Below are 25,766 nucleotides of genomic sequence, written 5' to 3'. Positions count from 1 at the left end.
TTCTTTGTTAAAGGTTTCCTTGGTGTTAAATGCAGTCTGTGAACAAACATAAAATGTGTAAGTTGTGATGCCACGGTCACATTTTTCCATATTCTGTTCCAGTTAAGGGTTGTTCAAATTCACTTAGGTCGAGGCTTGGGTGATACACCGGTACTCGTATATTTCGAAATACCGACTATGATTTTCAATACCGTAAGTTGAAGGCAGCTTATGGTAGAGAAATTAACATGAAATTCTCTGGTAACAGCTCTGGTGGGCATTCCTGCGGTCAGCATGCCAATTTCGTGCTCCTCAAATCTTGAGACATCTGTGGCATTGTGTTGTCAAAACTGCACATTTTAAAGTGGCCTTTTATTGTCTCCAGCACAAGGTGCACCTGTTGATCACGCTGTTTAATCATCTTTTTGATATGCCACACCTGTCAGGTGGGTGGATTATTTTGGGAAAGTTGAAATGCTCATTAACAGGAATGTTAACACATTCGGCAACAAACATTTGAGAGAAATAAGCTTTTTGTGCATATGGAACTTTTCTGGGATCTTTTATTTCAGCTCATGAAACATAGGACCAACACTTTACATGTTGCGTTTTTGTATTTTCTGTTCAGTGTGTAAGTATCTATGAGTAATCTAAGATGTGTGAAATAAACTATATCCAGCTGTGCATTTGGTTTGCTAACTTTCAAGCTAAGTGCCTGGATGTCAAGATCAAGGGCTTGGTTACAGAAGAGACATTCAATCCCCTCCTTGATCAAGATCCTTGTTATTTTTTTTGAAATAATGCCCCTTGTGTGCACATTTTGGTAATACCATATACTGCGGTATGGTTTGGCGGTTTAAAAAATGTGGATCCCGTCCAACCCTACTTAGATCTGTGGATCATACTTTTTTTAATGGCTAGCCCTGAATCTGATCTTTCCAAAAGTTATTTATACGTCGTATGAAATTAGATTTGATAAAGATCAGTTCTTTTGGGAACCCATATAATTTATTTATAACTGACCTTCTCACAGCTCTTCTACAGTCCTTTTCTTTGCTGTGGTGTTGTTTTGGTATCGAGCATCGTGGTACTAACCCTGGTATCGGTATCAAAGTCAAAATTCTGGTATCGTGACATTACTCTGTCCCCTGGCCCTCCCGACTAGAGTGGGGGCATGTTGACTCAGTCCCGGGTTCGCTCCAGCCAGTGGGAGCGAATCATTGGCTAGCCTGCTGTCCCTCAGGACTCCATTAGCCAGAAAGACATGAGGCAGTTATTTTGATAGGTTATTTAAGATGGAACATGTATCTAAAAAAAAGAACACTAATTTCCTTGTATTTTGGTCCTTTTAAAAACCTGCGGTATGTAGAATAGTGTGCTATAGCTTGGACAATAAATAAATATGGATATGACTCTGGATGATAAAAACATGTTGTTTTCTACATTAGGCATGGGTGAACAGAGAATACATTTTCTTCCCGGTACAGGACCACCTATATGTGCGTGCACCCAAAAAATGTATGGGCCTAATCATAGAATTGGATACAGTATAGAATCCCTATTAATTCAATAGGTTCTCTGTGGGCCTAGTCGTAAAGATTTGTCATTTAACTTTTTGAATGCATTACCTTTTATTGTGGCATTAACACAACCAGTCATGTTTTCATCGCATTGTCAAACAATCACTTCAAAGTTTTTCTTTACTAGGCTACCTGCACACGTTCAATTCATTTGCAACATATTTCCAGCCTCCAAACAGTGGTGAATGGAAAGAGACATCTCTTACACAGAACACCAAAAACTGTCACGACATATGGCAATTGTCCTTAGGTCAGAATTTATGCATCCAGTTCTGTATCCAATTTTCAAAGAAAATAGATTAAAAGCGAAACGAGTAGCTCTCGTCGTTGATAAACTATATATTGATAACCAGTTGTTCAGAGACACAAAGATTACTCCATGGTTATTTTAAAAATTACAAAGTTCTCATAGATGAGGAAAATAAACACAATTCAAGCCCGGTTACAGATTGTAACAATACAATACAAAATATAGCTTTTCTATAAATCTTCACATATAACTAATTGAACACAAGCACTATTTCTATATAGTGAAGATAAAAACTAAGTAAACAGAAGGCACAGTATGTGTGGATGGTGTGGTGTGTGTTTATTTTTATTTGTTATGTTTGAAAAGTTGAGTGAGTGAGTAATGAAATAGTTGCATATCCCAGAGCCAGTGTATTGCTGTGGGCCGGGTATGAGAGGGCTTTCAATGTTGTTCAGATGATGGATATACTTTTATAATGAATTACACGTCTTATTTATTTATTGTCCTATCATGGGGAACTACATTTTTAAAATAAATTATATCTAATTATTTATTATCCTATTTTAATGGTACGGTCCATGGCCCTATACCCTAGACACCCACATGAATAGCCCAGATACTAAGGAGAAGTCCCTAACTGTTTTATGTGCATGCTGTATGCGGTCTGTATGCAGCCAAAATGAGGTCAGGGACCAAGAGCAGCACTGCCCCCTCAAGATTCTGAGCCTGCTTGGCAGGGTTGGTCCTGCAAAGCCAAAGCCCCCTAGAGCATAATAAACAAGGAAATTCTCAAAGCTGCTAATGAGAACCTTGATGACCTTGTACCTAGCCGGTGGGGATTCCGGTGGGGTGCCCCCACCCAGGCAGTGGCAGTGCTGGCAACACTAGCTGCAGTAACCCATGGGGAGGGGGTCACACTCGGACATTCAGAGAGGGGGTATATTATTGTGGCCCTGGTGGCACGAAACCAATCGGACTGCATGGAGAGGCTTGGGAACATGGTCAAAATGGATGACCGTATTGTGGGTGTTTCAGGAAGGTGTACATTTGACCTCCATCATCTAGGATGTGACAATGGTAAATAAATCTCTACATTTATGCTCATTTTTTGCGCGGTCTTGCAGGCCTTCTCATGCAGCTGCAACTGCAAGTACATTTGTAAATCATGACCCATCTTGAGTTGGGCTCTGGGATGGTGCAATTGTTGAGAGGGTGAGCTTATGGTTGTGTGGGGGTAAGGGCTGAATGTGTGTGGGTGTATGTGTGTATCCCACAACTGTTGCGAAGGAAGAAGTAAAAGATGTTAGGGACTATAGAGGATGATTCACAGCAATATGTAATAAAAATCGAGGTGAGGGTGATGGAAATGCATTTGGCAATGGATCTGCTTCGGTTCGGTGGATGGTGCTGTGTGCACTTTTCGAAGGATGGATCCCAGTCGGTCCGGGGCTGTGCGATGCGGGGGGTCGGGGGTGGTCTGCCGGGCATTGGGATGACAACCCAACTCGAGATGGGGGCTTTTGGCGGGTGGAATAGTGGGGACCAATTGGAGGTTTGCTTAGTGGAGATGCAAATGTCATGGTACAACTATATAGACACTCAATCATTATGTTACTTTTTAATAGGACGTTTACAAACATATATTTTGATAAAAATAATTGAAAGGTGTGTCTCATTATGGTAAGTGGTGAAATAAGTATAGCCAGTTACAATTGTAATGGCTTAGCAGATAATAAGAAAAGACGATCAGTATTTACCTGGCTAAAAGAGAAGGATTATAATATCTACTGTTTACAGGAAACCCATTCAACAGTTTTAGATGAAGTTTTGTGGAAAAAGAACTGGGGGGGCGAAATATATTTCTCCCATGGGCAAAGAAATTCAAAAGGGGTGATGGTTTTAATTAATAATAACTTTGATCCAAATGTGCAACTTGTCCAAACAGATCCTCAAGGTAGATGGATTATTTTAAATATGTTATTGGACAATAAACATATATGGCTTATTAACCTATACGGTCCGAATAATGATGATCCAAGCTTCTTTGACAATATATATAAGAATGTATCAACTCTACAAGCAACACTAGACTCTATTATTATAGTGGGAGATTTTAATACGGTCTTAAATACCTCTATGGACCGGAAAGGAAATCACACTACAAACTATCACCCTCAGGCACTTAAGGAAATCAGGAATGTCATGGATATATTGGAATTAGTGGATATATGGAGACTTAAATACCCTGACCTAGTGAGATATACATGGCGGAGGCTTAATCAAGCTAGTCGCCTTGACTACTTTCTTATATCATTCTCTCTGGCACCAAAAGTTAAAAAGTGTTTGATAGGGGACAGAATGCGGTCGGACCATCACATAATTGGCATATATATTACTCTTACAGATATTCCACGTGGGCGAGGATATTGGAAATTTAATCAAAGCCTACTAGATGATAAATTGTTTAGAACTAGGACAGAAGAATTTATAACTGACTTTTTTAGACATAACATAGGTACAGCAGATCCCCATATTGTATGGGACACTTTTAAGTGTGCCTTTAGAGGCCATGCAATTCAGTACTCATCTATAAAACAAAAGCAATTTCGATCAAAAGAGTCCATATTAACAAAGGAAATTGAAGGACTAACAGTACAGTTAGATAACAATAAAAACGGTACCATAGAGGCACAGAATAAGTTAGAGGAAAAACAAAAAGAAATGGAGGAACTTATTCAAGAAAGATCCAGTGTAATATATTACAAAAATAAAGCTAACTGGATGGAATATGGGGAAAAATGCACCAAATTCTTTTTCAATCTTCAATATAGAAATGCTACCAAAAAAAACGTATTAAAACTTGTTACAAATGATGGAGTCACGCATGATTCACCAAATGATATTTTGAAAGAGGAAGTAAAGTACTTTAAGAATATATTTTCGTTTCAGGCTCCTCCATCTCCACTAACTGAAACTAATTGTATGGATTTTTTCCCTAATAATAATGTAAAATTAACATCTGTACAGAAAGACTCATGTGAAGGCCTAATTACAGAGGAGGAACTACTTGATGCAATTGGGGCCTTTAAGGATGGGAAAACTCCAGGACTGGATGGCATACCAGTGGAAGTATACAAACATTTTTTTTTTATACTCAAAGGACCACTATTAGCTTGTTTTAACCACTCCTATATAAATGATAGATTATCAGACACGCAACAAGAAGGTGTGATATCATTATTACTGAAACAGGACCCAAGTGGTATATATAAAGATCCAGTCCATTTAAAAAATTGGAGACCTCTTACACTTCAGTGTTGTGATGCAAAAATCCTAGCAAAATGCTTGGCGCATAGAATAAAAAAAGTTTTGTCAGATATTATTCATCCTAATCAGACAGGTTTTTTACATGGACGATACATTGGAGATAATATAAGGCAAGTACTGGAAACAATAGAACACTATGAAATATCGGGGACACCAGGCCTGGTTTTCATAGCTGATTTTGAAAAGGCTTTTGATAAAGTACGACTGGAGTTTATATATAAATGCCTAGAATATTTCAATTTTGGGGAATCTCTTATAAAATGGGTAAAAATGATGTATAGTAACCCTAGGTGTAAAATAGTAAATAATGGCTACATCTCAGAAAGTTTTAAACTATCTAGAGGAGTAAAACAAGGTTGTCCACTATCGGCATATCTATTTATTATTGCCATCGAAATGTTAGCTGTTAAAATTAGATCAAACATTAATATTAAGGGATTAGAAATCCAGGGCCTAAAAACTAAGGTGTCATTGTACGCTGATGATTCATGTTTTCTTTTAAAACCACAACTAGAATCTCTCCACGGCCTCTTAGAGGATCTAGATACATTTGCTATCCTCTCTGGATTAAAACCAAATTATGATAAATGTACCATATTACGTATTGGATCACTAAAAAATACACATTTTACATTGCCATGTAGTTTACCAATTAAATGGTCTGACGGTGATGTGGACATACTCGGTATACAAATCCCAAAAGAAAGAAATGATCTCACTCCAATAAATTTTTATAGAAAGTTAGCAAAAATAGATAAGATCTTGCTACCATGGAAAGGAAAATACCTGTCTATTTGTGGGAAAATCACCCTGATTAACTCTTTAATCATATCACAGTTTACCTATTTGCTTATGGTTTTGCCTACACCTAGTGACCTGCTTTTTAAATTATATGAACAAAAAATATTCAATTTTATTTGGAACGGCAAGCCAGATAAAATTAAAAGGGCCTATTTATATAACGAATATGAATTCGGAGGGCAGAAATTATTAAATATTAAAGCATTAGACCTCTCACTAAAGGCATCAGTCATACAAAAGTTATACTTAAATCCAAACTGGTTCTCTAGTAGATTGGTACGAATGTCTCATCCTATGTTCAAGAAGGGCCTTTTTCCCTTTATTCAGATTACACCTGCTCACTTTCGGTTGCTTGAAAAGGAAATAATCTCCAAAATATCTTTATTTTTTAAACAAGCCTTAGAAAGTTGGTTGCAATTTCAGTTTAATCCACCTGAAAGGACGGAACAAATAGTACAACAAATCTTGTGGTTAAATTCAAATATAGTAATTGATAAAAAAACTGTATTTATCGAAGAAATGTTTAAAAAAGGTATACTTTTTGTGAATGATATCATAAATAGGACTGGTGGAGTAATGTCACACATGCAGCTAACACAGACATATGGAAATGTCTGCTCTACCCAAAATTACAACCAATTAATTGCAGCATTACCACAAAAATGGAAGAGGCAGGTGGAAGGGGATAAAAGTAAGGAACTTGTATGTCGGCCTTATATTAAAGAACATAAATGGTTAAAGAAAAGTGTGATAAATAAAAACATATACCAATTTCATTTAAGGACCAAAAAACTTACAGCTGTGCCATATAAATTGCAAAATAGTGGGAAGAGATTTTCGATGTACCCATTCCATGGCACATGGTTTATGAATTGATACGCAAAACAACGCCGGATTCAAAACTTCGAATTTTTCAATTTAAATTATTGTACAAAATTCTTGCAACTAATAGAATGTTATATATATGGGGGATACAATCTTCTCAGCTCTGTAGATTCTGCTGTGAGGAGGCAGAGTCATTAGACCATTTATTTTGGTATTGTCCGCATGTAGCTCGTTTTTGGTCACAGGTCCAGGAATGGTTGAAGAATTGCAACATTTGCGTAGAACTAACGCTACAGATAGCAATACTGGGGGATTTGAAAAGCCATAGTCAATCAATCAATAATATAATAATTATTTTAGCAAAAATGTTTATTTTTAATTTACAATCCGTGGAAGCTATGAGAATAGGAAGATTCAAATCTTTTGTGAAGCATCACAGCACAGCTGAAAAATATATGGCAAATAAAAATCCGAAATGGATGATGTTGGAAGATAGATGGGAAAGGTTGAGTGGAGCTGAAGGGTGGGACTAATAACAAGATAAACAATGTAGGGCATACGGGATCTGTGAAATGTGTATAGGTGCGGAGCTATTGTGAAATAGCACAGTTACAAGTGGAAATCAAACTGGATGGACAACAGAAATAGAGGAAGGACTAAGAACAAACAAGAGAGAACTTAGTAAAGTAGACTGTGTCTGTAAATGTGTATAAGATGTATAAATTGAAGGTAAAAACAGAAATGTTTATCAGTTTACTCCAATTGGGGGATCGGTGGTAGGGTTTGCAGGGAATAATAATAAAGGTATACTCTTTAAAAAAAAGTATGTATGTCTATGTAGGTATGTGTATGTATATATGTGTATATGTATGCATACGTGAATGGATATATATATTTACCCAAAAAAATATGGGGGATTGGAAATGATGCAGACAATTACATTGGAAACAACATTCTTTCCGCAATATTAAGCTGATCCACCCCCCCCAAAAAAAAAAAAAAAAAAATTCAATAGGTTCTCTGTGGGCCTAGTCGTAAAGATTTGTCATTTAACTTTTTGAATGCATTACCTTTTATTGTGGCATTAACACAACCAGTCATGTTTTCATCGCATTGTCAAACAATCACTTCAAAGTTTTTCTTTACTAGGCTACCTGCACACGTTCAATTCACTTGCAACATATTTCCAGCCTCCAAACAGTGGTGAATGGAAAGAGACATCTCTTACACAGAACACCAAAAACTGTCACGACATATGGCAATTGTCCTTAGGTCAGAATTTATGCATCCACTGCTGTCTGCACGTGTCTCGGTTTTGGCCAAATTTCAATGTTCTCGTCGAATCGCATTTTGGAGAGTAGGCTATACAAACTTTTTTTCTACTCCGTTCGCAAATTTTTCATGCATCTGAAATGCAGAAGTGATAAAAAAGTGGTGTAATAGCCTAGATTTTACTTGACATTTTGCTTTAATTATTGTGATGGGCTAATGTTTTACCGGTACGGCATACCCCCAATATTACCGGATTGTACCGCCTTACTATTCACCCCTAATATTAGGGCTGTTTTCCTAAAGAAATCACATCCACTTCGTATTTTGTTTCCTTGTCGCAATACTGTTGTCGTCAGTGCCCTACTGTACACACTACAGAACTCTGGTACTGTGTGTGTACACTAAGTGTATTGCAATAGTGAAATTGCACGTTTCTTTTGAGTCTGATAGCCGTATTAAGTTGTGTCAATACGAAAATGTTACAATCCTCTCTAATCTGGCATTTCTTAATTTGTATACTAGACTAATATTTAGAAGTAATATTAACTTGAATAATAATGAAATGCTACACAATAGTGTAGTTGTGGAGAAAAGCTACGTGTTTCTTTTGAGTCGTCGTTCCCTCCCCCCGTGTACGTTGGCCTGGCCAATTTCTGTAACCTCATTCCAAGACCGTCACAGCCTTGTGTTAACAGTGTCTCCTTGCTCTGTACCTTTTCCTCCAGAATGTTACGGGGGCATGTGAGGTGGCGCTACCCCAGCTGCCCCTACCCTGCATCAACAGCTCTGCCACCAGGGTCTACTTCGGCCATGAACGCCGCCTGGCAGAGGGTAAGACTGAGACAAACCCACACACTGCTCACCAATCATACATTTCTAGCTGCAAAAAATAGCAGTGAGACAGAGTGCATTGTGTGTGTGAACTTAAATGTGCGTTTTGAGACTGTGAAACGAGACGTACGTCTAGTGTTTGCGCACTGCTGCTGAGCGACTATCTTCGTCATTAAAGAGTCAAACTTTGAATGAAGATCAGAGGAGTCAAAGACCATGTCCCAAATGGCACCCTATATAGTGCACAACTTTTGACCAAGTAGGGAATAGGGTGCCGTTTCAGACATTGCCAAAGTGTGGCTGCCTGGGCTGAAGAAAGTTCCTTCCTGCCGTCCACTGATTACAGCTGCTTCATTTAAACAGGCCCTCAAAACAAAACATCTTTTAATTTCCTACCATACCCTCTGTCCTTAGATATTTAATTTAGGATTACTATGGCCTGAAGACATTTCAAAAACACATTTTCAGCACAAAAGGAGGTATTGTCCTGTGGGGTTTGAGACGTGGCATACCGTTACATACATGTGTGTGTGTGTCATAAGTGAGGAGTGTTGGTGTTGAGTACTGAAGGTCACATAAACATGAAGTTAGATGAGTAATTTATCCCCTGACACTCTGTGACAACAGAGCCAACAAGAGAGTGTGTGACATTTATGGAATGTTTGTAGGAGTGTGTATGTTTGTATCCCTTTTGCACCAACCAACTCATATAGCCATTTTTTTCCAGTTGTATTATTGCACTATGTATTATGTGCTACTGCATAGTGCTGGTTTGATCCATAATGACCTGATTGATCAATTAATTGTAGGGATGTGCATCTTTCACTTTCAAGACGATTTGATACGCATCTAGATACATGGGCTCCGATATGACACAGGAACGATATGTTTTAGTTTGAAATGATTTGGTGCAATTCTGAGCTGAGCCATAGGGGAAACTGGGCATCTACTCATCACTATCAGTTAGGGGGTGGGGCAATGTTTGCGTTTTGTCCCCTCCCCACTTTTGATCTGAAATCACAATCAGCCATCAATTAGTAATTTTTGCAGATTTAAAGTGTAATTTATCAATATTTATATTTTAAATTAGCTATGACATATCCGAAGTACTGCTATATATTTATTGGCTTCGACCCGTCTCATAATCCTTTTATTTTTTGACCACTTGGAAGTTTTGACGGACTCTGAGCTTCTTTTCTGCTGTGCATGTTGTGAAATGATTAACTTTATCTTGTAAATCTAAAAATGACCATATATACTGATAGTTTTAGTAGTTTTGCTTAAAAAATTGCTGATGGTGAACCTGAACAATCAAAATAAAATTGAATGTGAGCCCTGATTAGCGTGTCGCCTACCTATAGCCATATAAGAGTTTTCTCTGGCGGTAGCATAGGCTACTTTCATTCCGGTAAAACATCATTTTCAACGGCGCTGTTGATAAACATAACCCAGTTAATTTACATTGGTTGTCACTCAACTTATAAAGCAGCTTTGCGCAAGCCATTTTACAGACATATCAGATCAGGAATAGGCCTACCTCATTGGGCAGCACGCGAAGCTGCGCACAGTTTGGCTACGATACTGATAATGCCTGTTAGTTTTTTACATGCAAAATGACTTGTAGATCAATGACTGTCAACACAATGACATGCTTAGTTCGACACTGAAGAAGAGGACGCAGCTGTCACAAAATATGAGGTATTTTCAGAACTGATGCATATCGGTGAATCGTTGCATCCCTAATTGATTGTGATATTGATTTATTAATCAGGTGAGAAGCAGGCAGCCACCCACGTGTCCTTGGACCAGGAGTTTGACCGGGACCTAGCTGCCATGTGGCAGGACCTCGAGGAACAGGTGGTTGCCGCCGCAAAACGTGGTGTCGTTCCGGCAACGTTTCAACCCACCCAGTGCTGCCTGAACAGTCAGACGGACAACCTCCGCTTCCCACTTGCTGTTGTGGAGGGTAACTACACTGGCACTCCTGTCTCTCATCCCTCCTCCTTTTAGCACGGCTTTCTTTTCTTATCCCACTCCCTCATCTCTCTCTGTCTTCTATTCAACTTTAAGTCTGATAGCTTGATAGTTAACCCACTCACACAACCCTTCACCTACAACCACACACATATTATAAATAGTATTACATTCACTATCCTCACATAGTGCCTTTCGGAAAGTAATCAGACACCTTGACTTTTAACACATTTTTTCCCTCATCAATCTACATACAATACCCTGTAATGACAAAGCAAAAACAGTTTTCTGTCATTTTTTGCAAATGTACAATATCGTTCAAAAGTTTGGTCATTTAGAAATGTTCTTGTTTTTGAAAGAAAAGCACATTTTTATGTCCATTTAAATGAACATCAAATTGATCAGAAATACAGTGTAGACAATCTTGTAAATGACCATCACTCCTGTGTTCCAATGGCACGTTGTGTTAGCTAATCCAAGTTTATAATTTTAAAAGGCTAATTGATCGTTGGAAAACCCTTTTTCAAATATGTTAGCACAGCTGAAAACTGTTGTTCTGATTAAAGGAGCAATAAAACTGACCTTCTTTTGACTAGTTGAGTATCTGGAGCATCAGCATTTGGGTTCGATAACAAAATGGCCAGAAACAAAGACCTTTCTTCAGAAACTCGTCAGTCTATTCTTGTTCTGAGAAATGGAGGCGGCCCCGGTGCACAACTGAGCAAGAAGACAAGTATATTGGAGTGTCTAGTTTGAGAAACAGATGCCTCAAGTCCTCAACTGGCAGCTTCATTAAATAGTACCCGCAAAACACCAGTCTCAACGTCAGCTGTGAAGAGGCGACTCCAGCACTCCGGTCTCAAACCTGAAAAAATTACTCAAAACCTGAGTTCCCTTTGTCATTATGGGGTATATTGTGTAGATTGACAATTTTAGTAATTTAATACATTTTAGAAGTTGTGTTCTTATTCTTATCCTGCTCCCTTCCTCTTGTGTCTTCCTTTTTCCGCTACCTCGCTATCCCTTTCGCCGCTACCTCCCTCGCTCGACCCCGCGTCGCTCGGCCCCTCGTCGCCCCCCTCGTCGCTCGGCCTACTCGCCCCTCGGCGCTCGCCCTACTCGGCGCTCGCCCTACCCGCCATACCTGCCGCTCGTTCTACCCGCTCGTCCCTCGCTCGCCGCTCGCTCTACCCCCGTCGCTCGCTCTACCTCTCTCTCTCTCTCCCTCTAGAACCCATCATAGTTGAGGTGGTGTTCCGGAACCCTCTAAAGGTTCCACTGGTTCTCTCTGACCTCTCGCTGCTGTGGAAGTTTACACTCAAAGACTTCAATCGACCGCATCCGCAGGAAGACTCGGTCGGAGATGCTGTGGCCATCAGCAACGAGAAGGAGGCCAGCATTCCCAGGGTAAGAGTGTGTGTTACCTTTGGTCTTTGAGGCTACAGTGCTGTAAGAGCAGGGTCATATTCATAAGTACACACTGTAGCAAAACACCTTTTTCTTATTGGATAAGTCCCACAGTTTCAGTATGTTTTCTTTCGTTTGGTGCCTGTTGAATATGACCCTACTATTCTTCAATCGGCTCGTCATGTCTGCAAATGTCATCAGCAGGCTCATTTTACCTCTACTTTTTACAATCCCTCTTGCTGCAGACCCCACAGAAAGATGACGTCATTGCCACAGAAGTCATCTCAGAGTTCTACCTGAGCCCTGAGGAGACGAAATTGGTAAGCTGCGTTTTATGATTCTCTAGTTCTCTCTTCTTGCTGTCTTTCCTCACCCTAATTTTCTGTGACTTCTCTCTGTGTCCGACCCTCAGTCGCTCTTCTTTTTCTTCTTAAAAGTCTTTCAATTTCTTCTGTCTGATTCCTCTCTGTCACCTCCCTCAGGCTCGTCTGAAGCTGCTGCCCCACCAGACAGGTCAGCTCAACATCCTGGGTCTAGTCTATAACCTGGCCTCCACCTCCTCTACTGGAGACACTACTATTAACAGCACCGCAGCCTCACAGAGCGAAGGTAACATACACATGGTCATGTAGTCACACACACAGTGAAACCAGTACTATAATTAAGCAATAAGGCCCGAGGGTGTGTGGTATATTGCCAATATACCATGGCTAAGGGCTGTTCTTAGCACAGCTTACACGGAGTGCCTGGATACAGACTTTAGCTGTGATATATAGGCCATAATACCACAAACCCCCGAGGTGCCTTATTGCTATTATAAACGGGTTACAAACGTAACTAGACCAGTAAATAGTAATTTTCTCTCATTCATGAGGAATAGGACCTGATATACCACGGCTTTCAACCAATCAGCATTCAGGGCTTGAACCACCTGGTTTATAATCCTGTTTTGGTCCCGCTCACCTGACGGTTGCGGTCCTCTCAACAGGTCCCTCAGCGGCAGAGGGAACATCAGTTCGTGGTCGACAGGACCTAGAGATCCAGGGACCGCGGTTGAACCAGACCAAAGAGGAGAAGACCTCAGTCAGTCACGGTCCTGACCGACGTCTTGACCCCACCATCACCCCTCCCATGCCCCTGCTAGAGGTATTCACTCAATTCCAAATCAACCCTTAGCCCCTTGATCTCTAGGTCCCTACTCACTGGACACTTCTGTAGATCTCAGAGGATTGGATTGGTGGAAGTAATTCTTAGATTCACAGGAATGGCCAGGGGGTAAATGTTTGATTCAGGGCTCGTCCTTTATCCTATGCTGTCTGCCCTCCTCTTTCCCTGTACGACTGATGGTTTCATACCAGCGATGTGAATTGGTCATTTTTCCCATCTACTTTTTCAATTTCTGCGATGTATTACCATTTAGATTGGACTGTGCAGTATATGAGTAATTATGGGATGGATTCAGACTAGTCTATATTCAAATGACTGGCAGCCAAGTCCCTCCCTATCACTGCTTTATATATCTGCCAATCTCGTGAGAAGGGCTGTTACACTGTAACTGGTCACACACTAACTAACCTCTCTCTGTCCCCATTTCTCTATCACTATCCCACCCCTCTTCCTCGCTCTCCCATTTCTCCCCCCCAGGTATTCTTCCTCCAGTTCCCTACTGCCCTGCTATGTGGTGAGATCAGGAAGGCTTACGTGGAGTTCTGTAACATGAGTCGCGTTACCCTGTGTGGCCTGCGGGTGGCATCCACGCACCCAGACTTCTTCACCTTTGGAAGCTCCTCCTTAGCCACACCTCTCACGCCCCTCAGCCCCACCTCTTTTGAAAACTGCTCTGCCTACAAGACCCTGGCCACACCCCCTGGCGCCACGCCCGGGTCTGTTGCCGCGGTGACACTGGTTTCAGAGGGGGACTTTGGGTCTGGGACAGGGTTGAGGGGAGGAGGAGTGTCCGGTGCGGGTATGGGGGGTAAAGGGATAACGGAGATCCCTCTAGGAGAGGGGACACTAAAGCCTGGAGAATCTACCCAGCTGCCCCTGTGGCTGAGAGGACCGGACCAGGAAGGAGTCCACGAGATCCACTTCCTGTTCTACTACGAGAGCGCCGAGAAGGGAGGCAAGATCAGGTAGGATATTCACTACACAAGCCAAGATCAGGTATGGGAGAGTTATTCAAGAACAAAGTATGATACGCACTGCGTACTGAAAAGCCACATTGGACCAGCCATTAAAGCAGGGGAGAGAATCCAAATCAGGTTGGGGAGAGCGAAAGAGCAACCTTTCATAATCCGATAGGGCAGAGTTATTAAAGAGAGAAGCCTCTTACTCATTGCACATTAGGCTTACACCAGCCATCCAGAAATGGGAGAGAGCTGCCTGTTAATCAGGTAGAAGAGAGAGCAGGCTATTCTATTCAGGTAGGACCTTGGGGAAGCTGCCTGATGCAAGACATGAATGCAAGAAACTATCTCATTATAATTTTTTTAATAAAAGATGGAATGGAGCTGATAGAATCCTAAAAAGAAATTGTGAAAGCTGCCTACGTTTGAAGTCTTCACACAAAACTACACAAGTTAAGATCAGGAAGAGAAGACCGGTATTCACTCATTAGTCAATACACATTGCACAAGCCAAATAGTGTAACACGAAGCGCTAAGGGGAGAAAGTAGTTGAATGAAAAAGTTTTAATTTCACATATTTTAGAGCAACTATTCTGTTCGAGTAGACTTGATGGGTGTAGTCAAGCAGTAGAAAACTTACGATGAGTACCGGCCAAACTTAAGCACTGCCTGAAGCGTATTGGGTATCATTTCAATACAGGTGTGTATTTCTAAGTCTCCTAGTTATCCTGAATGTACACCTGCATGTGTCAGTCTTGCTTTAAAATCAGTGTTCACTGCTTGTAGTCAGACCCAAGATGACGTAGCAGTTCTGACGTCTTTGTCTTGTTGTGTCCCGTGTATATATATTTTTACAATTTTAAACCTCAATTTCAACATTTCAACAACCCACCTCACCCAATGTGGTATGCTCTATACTTTAGAACCAGAACTCCCAACAGAAGCTAGCCAGCTAACTAGCTAGTAGTCAGTTAGCCACTGCTAGCGGTCATCAGCTAACCTTAGCCCAGTCAACTCCTGCCAGTCTGCACAGCGAGATTCAACCCAGAGCATACCGGACTGCTTTTTCTCCACCAAATCTCCATGTCTCCGGATTCCTACTGCAAGCTCTGAATCTTTTCACCTGGATCATCGCAGCTAGCTAGCTGCTATCCGAGTGGCTACTCCTGGCTAACGTCTCTGTCCCGAAGCAAGTACCAGTTAGCCTGGAACTAGCCTCGTGCTAGGCCCATCTCCCGGCTAGCTGAAGAGGTCCATCAGCCACTCCTTGGGCTACAATACCTATTTTGCCAATTGTCCTGGAACCCTTTTACTGCCGACACAGAGCCCCGCCGATCCATCACGACTGGTCTACCGAAGTAATCTGCCCGAGGGGGTTTCAACAGGCTCATCCGTTGCAACGTCGCCTGAAAGGCCCATCACCTAGCCTGCTAGCCGCGGCCCACTAGCTGTCTAGAGCATATCGGACTGTTAGCTGAAGAGGTCCATCAGCCAATTTCTTGGGCTACAATACCTATTTTGCCAGCTACAATACCTATTTTGCCAATTGGCCTGGACCATTTTACTGCCTACACGTAGCCCTGCCGATCCATCACGACTGGTCTGCTGACGTAACCATCCGCGGGGGCTACAACTGACTCTTCCGTCGCGACGTCCCCCTAAGGCCCTTCTGCTAGCCCCGGCCCGCTAGCTGTCTGAATCGCCGTGTCTCCAGCTCGCCTAGCTACTCACTGGTCCCTATGATAACTCGGCTACGCATGCCTCGCCCTAATGTCAATATGCCTTGTCCATTGCTGTTTTGGTTAGTGATTGTCTTATTTCACTGTAGAGCCTCCAGCCCTGGTCAATATGCCTTAGCTAGACCTTTTGTTCCACCTCCCACACATGCGGTTACCTCACCTGCTTTAAATGGTGTCTCTAGAGACAACCTCTCTCATCGTCACTCAATGCTTAGGTTTACCTCCACTGTATTCATGCAACCATGAACAGATATAACCCTTGGTTCACTCCAGACCTGACTGCCCTTGACCAGCACAAAGACATCCTGTGGTGTACCGCATTAGCATCGAATAGCCCGCGCGATATGTAACTTTTCAGGGAAGTTAGGAACAAATATACACAGGCAGTTTGAAAAAGCTAGCGTTAGCTTTCCTAACAGAAATTTGCATCCTGTAGCACAAACTGTTCTGGGACAGTAAAGTCCATGGAGAATAAGAGCACCTCCTCCCAGCTGCCCACTGCACTGAGGCTAGGAAACACTGTCATCACCGAAAAATCCAGATAGCTGATGTTCTGAAAGAGTTCCAAATCTGGACCCCTACAAATCAGCTGGTCTAGACAATCTGGACCCTCTCTTTCTAAAATTATCCAACGCAATTGTTGCAACCCCTATTACTAGCCTGTTCAACCTCTCTTTCGTATCGTCTGAGATCCCCAAAGATTGGAAAGCTGCCGCAGTCATCCTCTTCAAAGGGGGAGACACTCTAGACCCAAACTGCTACAGAACTATATCTATCCTACCCTGCCTTTCTAAGGTCTTTGAAAGCCAAGTTAACAAACAGATCAACGACCATTTCCAATCCCACCGTACCTTCTCCGCTATGCATTCTAGTTTCCGAGCTGGTCATGGGTGCACATCAGCCACGCTCAAGGTCCTAAACGATATCATAACCACCACCGATAAAAGACAATACTGTGCAGCCGTTTTTATCGACCTGGCCAAGGTTTTCGACTCTGTCAATCACAACATTCTTATTGGCAGACTCAACAGCCTTGGTTTTTCAAATTACAGCCTCGCCTGGTTCACCAACTGCTTCTCAGAGTTCAGTGTGTCAAATCGGAGTTCCTGTTGTTCGTACCTCTGGCAGTCTTTATGGGGATACCACAGTGTTCAATTCTCGGGCCGACTCTTTTCTCTGTATACATCAATGATTTTGCTCTTGCTGCGGGTGATTCTCTGATCCACCTCTATTCTGTCGACACCATTATGTGTACTTCTGGCCCTTCTTGGACACTGTGTTAATTAACCTCCAGACGAGCTTCAATGCCATACAAAACTCCTTCCGTGGCCTTCAACTGCTTTTAAATGCAAGTGAAACTAAATGCATGCTCTTCAACTGATTGCTGGCCCCACCTGCCCGCCAGTCCAGCATCACCTACTCTGAACGGTTCTGACTTAGAATATGTGGACAATTACAAATACCTCGGTGTCTGGTTAGCCTGTAAACTCTCCTTCCAGACGCGCATTAAGCATCTCCAATCCATAATTAAATCTAGAATCGGCTTCCTATTTCACAACAAAGCATCCTTCACTCATGCTGCCAAACACACCCTCGTAAAACTGACAATCCTACTGATCCTTGACTTCGGTGATGTAATTTACAAAATAGCCTCCAACACTCTACTCAGCAAATTGGATGCAGTCTATCACAGTGCCATCTGTTTTGTCACCAAATCACCATATACTACCCACCACTGCGACCTGTTTGCGCTCGTTGGTTGGCCCTCGCTTCATATTCGTCGCCGGACCCACTGGTTCCAGGTCATCGATAAGTCTTTGCGAGATAAAGCGCGGCCTTATCTCAGCTTACTGGTCACCATAGCAGCACCCACCCGTAGCATGCGCTCCAGCAGGTTTATTTCACTGGTCACCCTCAAAGCCAATTCCTCCTTTGGCCGCCTTTCCTTCCAGTTCTCTGCTGCCAATGACTGGGTCGAATTGCAAAAATCACTGAAGCTGGAGACCCATATCTCCCTAACTAACTTTAAGCATCAGCTGTCAGAGCAGCTCACAGATCACTGCACCTGTACATAGCCCACCTGTACTGTACATAGCCCATCTGTAAATAGCCCATCCAACTACCTCATCCCCGTATTGTTTTTTTTGTTGCTCCTTTTTACCCCAGTATCTCTACTTGCACATTCATCTTCTGCACATCTATCACTCCAGTGTTTAATTGCTAAATTGTAATTACTTCACCACTACAGCCTGTTTATTGCTTTACCTCCCTAATCTTACCTAATTTGCACACACTGTATATAGATTTTTTCTATTGTGTTATTGACTGTACGTTTGTTTATTCCATGTGTAACTCTGTTGTTTGTGTCGCACTGCTTTGCTTTATCTTGGCCAGGTTGCAGTTGTAAACTTGTTCTCAACTGGTTCAATGAGGTGAAATAAAATAAAACATTTGCTCATTGGAGATCGAATGAGATCAAATTGTGGCACTTTTGAAAAGCCATATCATTCTATTTTAGAAAGTAATACATTTTTCTGTTAAAGGACCTTTCACATTTTACAGAATGTGCCTGATCATCTGTTTAAATCAAATGTTTTACTTGTAATGTGGTTTCTGTAGGTACAATTATGGTGAGCCGGCTGCATTACTAAGCACGACGATTATGAGTTGGAAATGCATTACATGAACTCAATCTCAATCCCTCCACCCGTTTCTCTTTTTACCATCCCTCCATCTAACTTCTGCTCTCCTTCTGTCACTCCACTCATGTCCTCTGCTTTCCTCCATCTCAAACCCCTCTCTCTCTCCCTAGTCACAGGGTGTTGCGTCACACAGTATTTATTTGTGCGAGTCGTTCGCTGTCTGTTCGGGCCACAGCTTGTCGTAGTAACACACTGCCTGAGGAGGAGGAGGAGAGGAACGGCAGCATGCTGGTGTTTGTTGACGTGGAGAACATCAACTCGGTGAGCTCCACAAGCATGCTATATACACACATACACTAACACGTTCCATTGTAATACTCATACACACACATACTATTTCAGTCACACAATCACTCGCAGTTAAGCTGATGTTTGATGGCACATTGTTATTAAAGGTTCCGCTTTTGTGTTCTGTACAAGTATGCTGAAGATTTGATGTACACATGAAGGTTATGACAGACATTGCTGTTCAATGTGTTGACTTTAAATGCTGGTCGTTATGATACATATTCACGCTTTTTCTCTCTCTACAGAGCGAGGCTGGGGTGCGTGAGTTTCACATTGCACAGGTCTCTAGCAGCAGTAAACAGTGGAGACTACACAAGTGTATAAACCCAGCAGAAGACAAAGGTTTGTCCCTCTCTGCTCTCCATAGCCATCTCAGAAGGGACTACAAATAGTCTTAAACTCATTTACTGGATGACTACCATTTCGGTCTCAGCTTTTGATTTGTGCATTTCCATTCAAAGATGCTTGACTTAAGAAGTTTCAGTTTGTGGCACTTCACTCTTTTCTCTTAATTCTTTCGCTCTGTGTCTTTCTGTCATTTAATTTGGAAGGATTTGATTTAGATTTTTGTGTTGCTGAGGAGTCTATCACTAGGTGATATCTTGTCTGTGGAAACTAAGTCATTTCCTAGTTAGCCATGTGGCAGACTGGCTTAGGAATGTTTCACTTCATCCACTGGATTGGTTTGATGTGTTGGGTTGTGTTGCACAGCTGTTAAGTTCATTAGATAGATGCCTTTTGGTGGTTTGATCAGTGAGGTTTACTTGTTTGGAGGGGCTACCTTGATTTGACTATTTAATTTATCCTTTATTTAACTAAGCAAGTAAGAACAATTTCTTATTTACAATGACGGCCTACCCCGGCCAAACCCGGACGTCACTGGGCCAATTGTGCGCCGCCCTATGGGACTCCCAATCACTGCCGGATGTGATGCAGCCTGGATTCGAACCAGGTACTGCAGTGATGCATGCCTCTTGCACTGAGATGCAGTGTCTTAGACCACTGTGCCACTCGGGAGCCCTTCATTTGGTCTATGCTCCTAAGTCACAGAACATTTTAGAATCACATTTTAGTCATTTAATAGACAGTCTTATTACATTTACATTTAAGTCATTTAGCAGACGCTCTTATCCAGAGCGACTTACAAATTGGTGCATTCACCTTATGACATCCAGTGGAACAGCCACTTTACAATAGTGCATCTAAATCTTTTAAGGGGGGGGGGGGTCAGAAGGATTACTTTATCCTATCCTAGGTATTCCTTAAAGAGGTGGGGTTTCAGGTGTCTCCGGAAGGTGGTGATTGACTTATCCAGAGCGGCTTACAATTGGTGGCTTTTTATGCTATCCGATAGTTATGCGACCGCCCCCCATTCAGCCACAAGCGTTAGTGAGGTCGGGTACTGTTGGGTGATTAGGCCTAGCTCGCAGTCGGCATTCAAATTCATCCCAAAGGTGTTCGATGGGGTTGAGGTCAGGGCTCTATGCAGGCCAGTCAAGTTTTTCCACACCGATCTCGACAAACCATTTCTGTATGGACATCGCTTTGTGCACGGGGGTCTGGGGCTGATTTTCATGATTCGGGCTAGGCCCCTTAGTTCCAGTGAAGCAAAATCCTGTCATGCTGAAACAGGAAAGGGTCTTCCCCAAACTGTTGCCACAAAGTTGGAAGCACAATCATCTAGAATGTCATTGTATGCTATGGCGTTAAGATTTTGCTTCACTGGAACTAAGGGGCCTAGCCCGAAACATGAAAAACAGCTCCAGACCATTATTCGTCCTCCACTAAACTTTACAGTTGTCACTATGCATTCGGGCAGGTAGCGTTCTCCTGGCATTCACCAAACCCATATTTGTCCGTCAGACTGCCAGATGGTGAAGCGTGATTCATCACTCCAGAGAATGCGTTTCTACTGCTCCAGAGTCCAATAGCGGCGAGCTTTACACCACTCCGGCCGACGCTTGGCATTGCGCATGGTGATCTTATGCTTGTGTGAGGCTGCTCGGCCATGCAAACCCATTTCATGAAGCTCCCAACGAACAGTTATTGTGCTGACGTTGCTTCTATAGGCAGTTTGGAACTTGGCAGTACAGTTAAAGTCGGAAGTTTACATACACTTAGGTTGGAGTCATTAAAACTCGTTTTTCAACCACTCCACACATGTCTTGTTAACGAACTATAGATTTGGCAAGTCGGTTAGGACATCTACTTTGTGCATGACACAAGTAATTTTTCCAACAATTGTTTACAGACAGATTATTTCACTTCTAATTCACTATCACAATTCCAGTGGGTCATAGTGACATAATTTGAGTCAATTGGATGGGTACCTGTGGATGTATTTCAAGGCCTAGCTTCAAACTCAGTGCCTCTTTGCTTGACATCATGGGAAAATCAAAAGAAATCAGCCAAGACCTCAGAAAATAATTGTGGACCTCCACATCATTTGAGTCAATTGGAGTTGTACCTGTGGATGTACCTCCTTCCGTCATACCGCTCCGGAAGGAGTCGCGTTCTATCTCAAGAGATGAATGTATTTTGGTGCTAAAAGTGCAAATCAATCCCAGAACAACAGCAAAGGACCCTGTGAAGATGCTGGAGGAAACGGGTACAAAAGTATCTATATCCACATAACTTGAAAGGCTGCTCAGCAAGAAAGAAGCCACTGCTCCAAAACCGCAATAAAAAAGCCAGACTACGGTTTGCAACTGCACATGGGGACATGAATAGTACTTTTTGGAGAAATGTCCTCTGGTCTGATGAAACAAAAATAGAACTGTTTGGCCGTAATGATCATCGTTATGTTTGGAGGAAGTGGTGATCCTAACTGACCTTAGACAGGGGATTTTTACGAGGATTAAATGTCAGGAATTGTCAAACTGAGTTTAAATATATTTGGCTAAGGTGTATGTAAACTTCAGACTTCAACTGTATGTGTCACTACCGCGCTTCATTACTCGCCGCTCCTGTTCTGTGAGCTTGTTTGGCTTACCACTTCGTGGCTGATCCATTGTTTCTCCTAGACATTTCCACTTCACAATAACAGCACTTACAGTTGACCAGGGCATCTCTAGCAGGGCAGAAATTTGACCAATTGACTTGTTGGAAAGGTGGCATCCTATGATGGTGCCACGTTGAAAGTCACTGAGCTCTTCAGTAAGGCCATTCTACTGCCGATGTTTGTCTATGGAGTTTGCATGAGTGTGTGCTCGATTTTAAACACCTGTCAGCAACAGGTGTGGCTGAAATGGCAGAAACCACAAATTTGAAGCGGTGTCCACACTTTTGTCTGTATATATAGTGTACCTTGATTCAGATCCAGGTCATGTTATTCAGCTCTCTGCGAGGCTGGTTAAACTATCCCCGTGGGAACCAGCTTCATGACTGATGACCAGTGGCATGGTCGGTGGCCAGGACACATAGCCGAGTGCAGAGTGAACTTTAAGCCACCCCCTTTGCTCAGTGTGTTATATTATAGTTTCAGGAATCACCACACACACCACAGGGGTGGCATGTCTGGAAGTCGGTCACTTTGCTCATTTTTGCTCTGTTATACCGCCACAATTCCATGTCTGATAAGGTGGCAGTGACCAGAACAGAGTGGAAAAGAGACCCCCCAGCACAGTAGACTTGCCCCCATAACATTACACATTCACATTTAATCAGAATGGCTATCTGTGGGGGTTATTCTTCCTCTAGTCTGTGTGTCTTGCAGACAGCTGCCCCAGTAGGTGTGCTACGCCACACTGCTGACGAGCTAATTAGCCACAGCAGGATGACTCGATAATGCACACAGCGTCAATATCCACACTCCTCTGCCAATACTATCTCTTATCCTTTCCTCCCCCTCTTTCCATTGTTCTCCCTCTTCCTTTCTGTGTTCCTCTGCGATCATACTAGTTCACAGCCTGCGGCTGGCGTAGAAGTGCTAGTTGGCTCCATACAATACATTAAGCTACATCATGTTTTCCTTCTATAATAGTAATTGCTGTTTGTTAATAGGGATGGGAATTGCCAAGGATCTCACATTATGATATTATCACAACACTTAGGTGCCGATATGTAATGAGATTCTCACGTTTCTATATGTATTGCGATTCAATACTGCAATTTGATGTTCCAAACATATTGCTCACTATGTCTGCTGTAGAGAGACTTCTACTTCAGGGGTAGTAGAAGTGATGAAAATGTGTTGGTTCACTAGAAAAAAAGTGGAAAACAAGCTATAGGATGAAGAAAATAATAAAGTATTGACACAGGTACAGCCGACTAGCGCTTGGTAAGGCTACATACAGTAGCAAATATATATATAACATATTAATGGACAGCATTTTTTTGCTTTTCTATCAATAACAAGGACATTTCTAAATACACACACACACTACTGTTCAAAAGTTTGGGGTCACTTAGAAATGACCTTGTTTTTGATAGAAAAGCAACAAAAAAATTCATTTAAATAACATAGAATTGATCAGAAATACAGTGCGCCTTGCATTCTAAATAAGTCAGTGTCACAAGCAAAGCACCCCCTCCATGCTTCACTGTGGGAACCACACATGCGGAGATCATCCATTCACCTACTCTGCGTCTCACAAAGACACGGCGGTTGGAACCAAAAGTCTAAAATTTCGACTAAACAGACCAAAGGACACATTCTTCCGGTCTAATGTCCATTGCTTGTGTTTCTTCGACCAAGCAAATCTCTACTACTTATTGGTGTCCTTTAGTATTGTCTTCTTTGCAGCATTTCGACCATGAAGGCCTAATTCACGCAGTCTCGTCTGACCAGTTGGATGTTAAGATGTGTCTGTTCATTTAACTTTGAAGCATTTTTTTGGGCTGCAATTTCTGAGGTTGGCAACTGTAATGAACTTATCCTCTGCAGCAGAGGTAATCTCTAGGTCTTCCTTTCCTGTGGTGGTCCTCATGATAGTCAGTTTCATCATAGCTCTTGATGGTTTTTGCGACTGCACTTGAAGAAACTTTCAAAGTTCTTGGAAGTTTTCCAGATTGACTGACCTTCATAATATGGGCTTGGTCTTTCACCAAATAGGGCTATCTTCTGTACTCGACTCCTACCTTGTCACAACTGATTGGCTCAGACGCATTAAGGAGGAAAGAAATTCCACAATTAACTTTTATCAAGGCACACCTGTTAATTGAAATACATTCCAGGTGACTACCTCCATGAAGCAGGTTGTGGAAATGCCAAGAGTGTGCAAAGCTGTCACCAAGGCAAATAGTGGCTACTATGAAGAATCCAAAATTGAAAATATATTTCGATTTAGCACTTATTTTGGTTACTACATGATTCCATATGTGTTGTTTCACAGTTTTCACAGTTCCACAGGCTTCACTATTATTCCACAATGTAGAAAATATTAAAAATAAAAACCCTGGAATGAGTAGGTGTGTCCAAAACAGGAAAACCTTCCTAATAGTGAGTTGACAGCCTCAATTTGTCAGGGCATGGATTCTAGGTGTCGAAAGCATTCCAAGGGGATTCTGGCCCATGTTGACAACTGTGGGAAGCATTGGTCAAGTTGACTGGATGTCCTTTGGGTGGTGGACTATTCTTGATACACACCAACTGTTGATCATGAAAAACCCAGCACCGTTGCCGTTCTTGACAGACTCACTGGATTTAATAGGTGACGTCAATAAGGGATTATAGCTTTAACCTGGTCAGTCTGTCATGGAAAGAGCAAGTGTTCCTAATGTTTCATTGTGTAAACTTTTATTTTTTTTTTTATTTTTTTTTACAAAATTCGAGTTAAATATTATGTCTAAAAAATAATAACATGATAAGTAACTTGTTTCCCCCCCACCACTATTTGTTAATCACACACACATATCCGTGGGCTTAGAACACAAATCGCGCACACACTATCCACTTAGAACTGAGCTGCAGATGGCCCATAATGGTAATCAGTGAGCTGAAAAGAACATCAATGTGTTAGAACATTAGATGGCTTTTATAGCTTTGTGTGTGCGCATGCAGGGAGAGCAGCCAACCTGTTAGCTCTCTGAATCATCACCCACTCTTAGACTTTAATTGGTTAACTTAACAATTGACATTTTAAAATATGCTCTTTGTTAGCAGTAAAGAGAGCTGGCCTTGTCTGATACATAGCTAAATCATTTATTAGCATGCCTTCATACAGTCCAACGGTGCGTTTTTTTATTTTATTTATTTAACTAGGCAAGTCCGTTAAGAACAAATTATTATTTACAATGACGGCAAGGCAAAAACCCTCCAGCGGGGACGGGGGCTGGGATTAATAATATGACAACTCACATCACGACAACACAAGACTACATAAATAGAGACCTAAGAAGACAACACAGCATTGTAGCAACATGGCAGCAGCACAAAGCATAGTACAAACATTAGTGGGCAGATAACAGCACAAAGGGCAAGAAGTTAGAGACAACAATACATCACGCAAAGCAGCCAAAACTGTCAGTAAGTGTCCATGATTTGAGTCTTTGAATTAAGACATTGAGATAAAACTGTCCAGTTTGAGTGTTTGTTGCAGGTCATTCCAGTCTCTAGATGCAGCCAACTGAAAAGACGAGCGACCCAGTGATGTGTGCGCTTTGGGGACCTTTAACAGAATATGACGGGCAGAACGGGTGTTGTATGTGGAGGATGAGGGCTGCAG

General features: G+C 41.9%; 1 protein-coding gene across 2 annotated transcripts in view; it reads left to right on the top strand.

Moving 5' to 3' along the window:
• LOC139578659 (trafficking protein particle complex subunit 8-like) overlaps window positions 1-25,766 on the top strand; it is a 78,150-nt gene that overhangs the window by 38,064 nt on the left and 14,320 nt on the right. For both annotated transcript variants that reach the window (XM_071406572.1, XM_071406571.1), the window contains 9 exons: window positions 8,760-8,865; window positions 10,637-10,831; window positions 12,071-12,246; window positions 12,492-12,566; window positions 12,729-12,855; window positions 13,235-13,392; window positions 13,891-14,378; window positions 18,924-19,074; window positions 19,347-19,443. In XM_071406572.1, coding sequence (XP_071262673.1) covers window positions 8,760-8,865; window positions 10,637-10,831; window positions 12,071-12,246; window positions 12,492-12,566; window positions 12,729-12,855; window positions 13,235-13,392; window positions 13,891-14,378; window positions 18,924-19,074; window positions 19,347-19,443 — 1,573 coding nt within the window. The remainder of the gene's footprint in view (window positions 1-8,759; window positions 8,866-10,636; window positions 10,832-12,070; window positions 12,247-12,491; window positions 12,567-12,728; window positions 12,856-13,234; window positions 13,393-13,890; window positions 14,379-18,923; window positions 19,075-19,346; window positions 19,444-25,766) is intronic.

This window comes from Salvelinus alpinus, chromosome 6, assembly GCF_045679555.1.
Source record: "Salvelinus alpinus chromosome 6, SLU_Salpinus.1, whole genome shotgun sequence".
Taxonomy (NCBI): domain Eukaryota; kingdom Metazoa; phylum Chordata; class Actinopteri; order Salmoniformes; family Salmonidae; genus Salvelinus; species Salvelinus alpinus.
The sequence above is the reverse complement of the archived record's forward strand: the minus strand, read 5'-3'. Positions and strand labels throughout refer to the sequence as shown.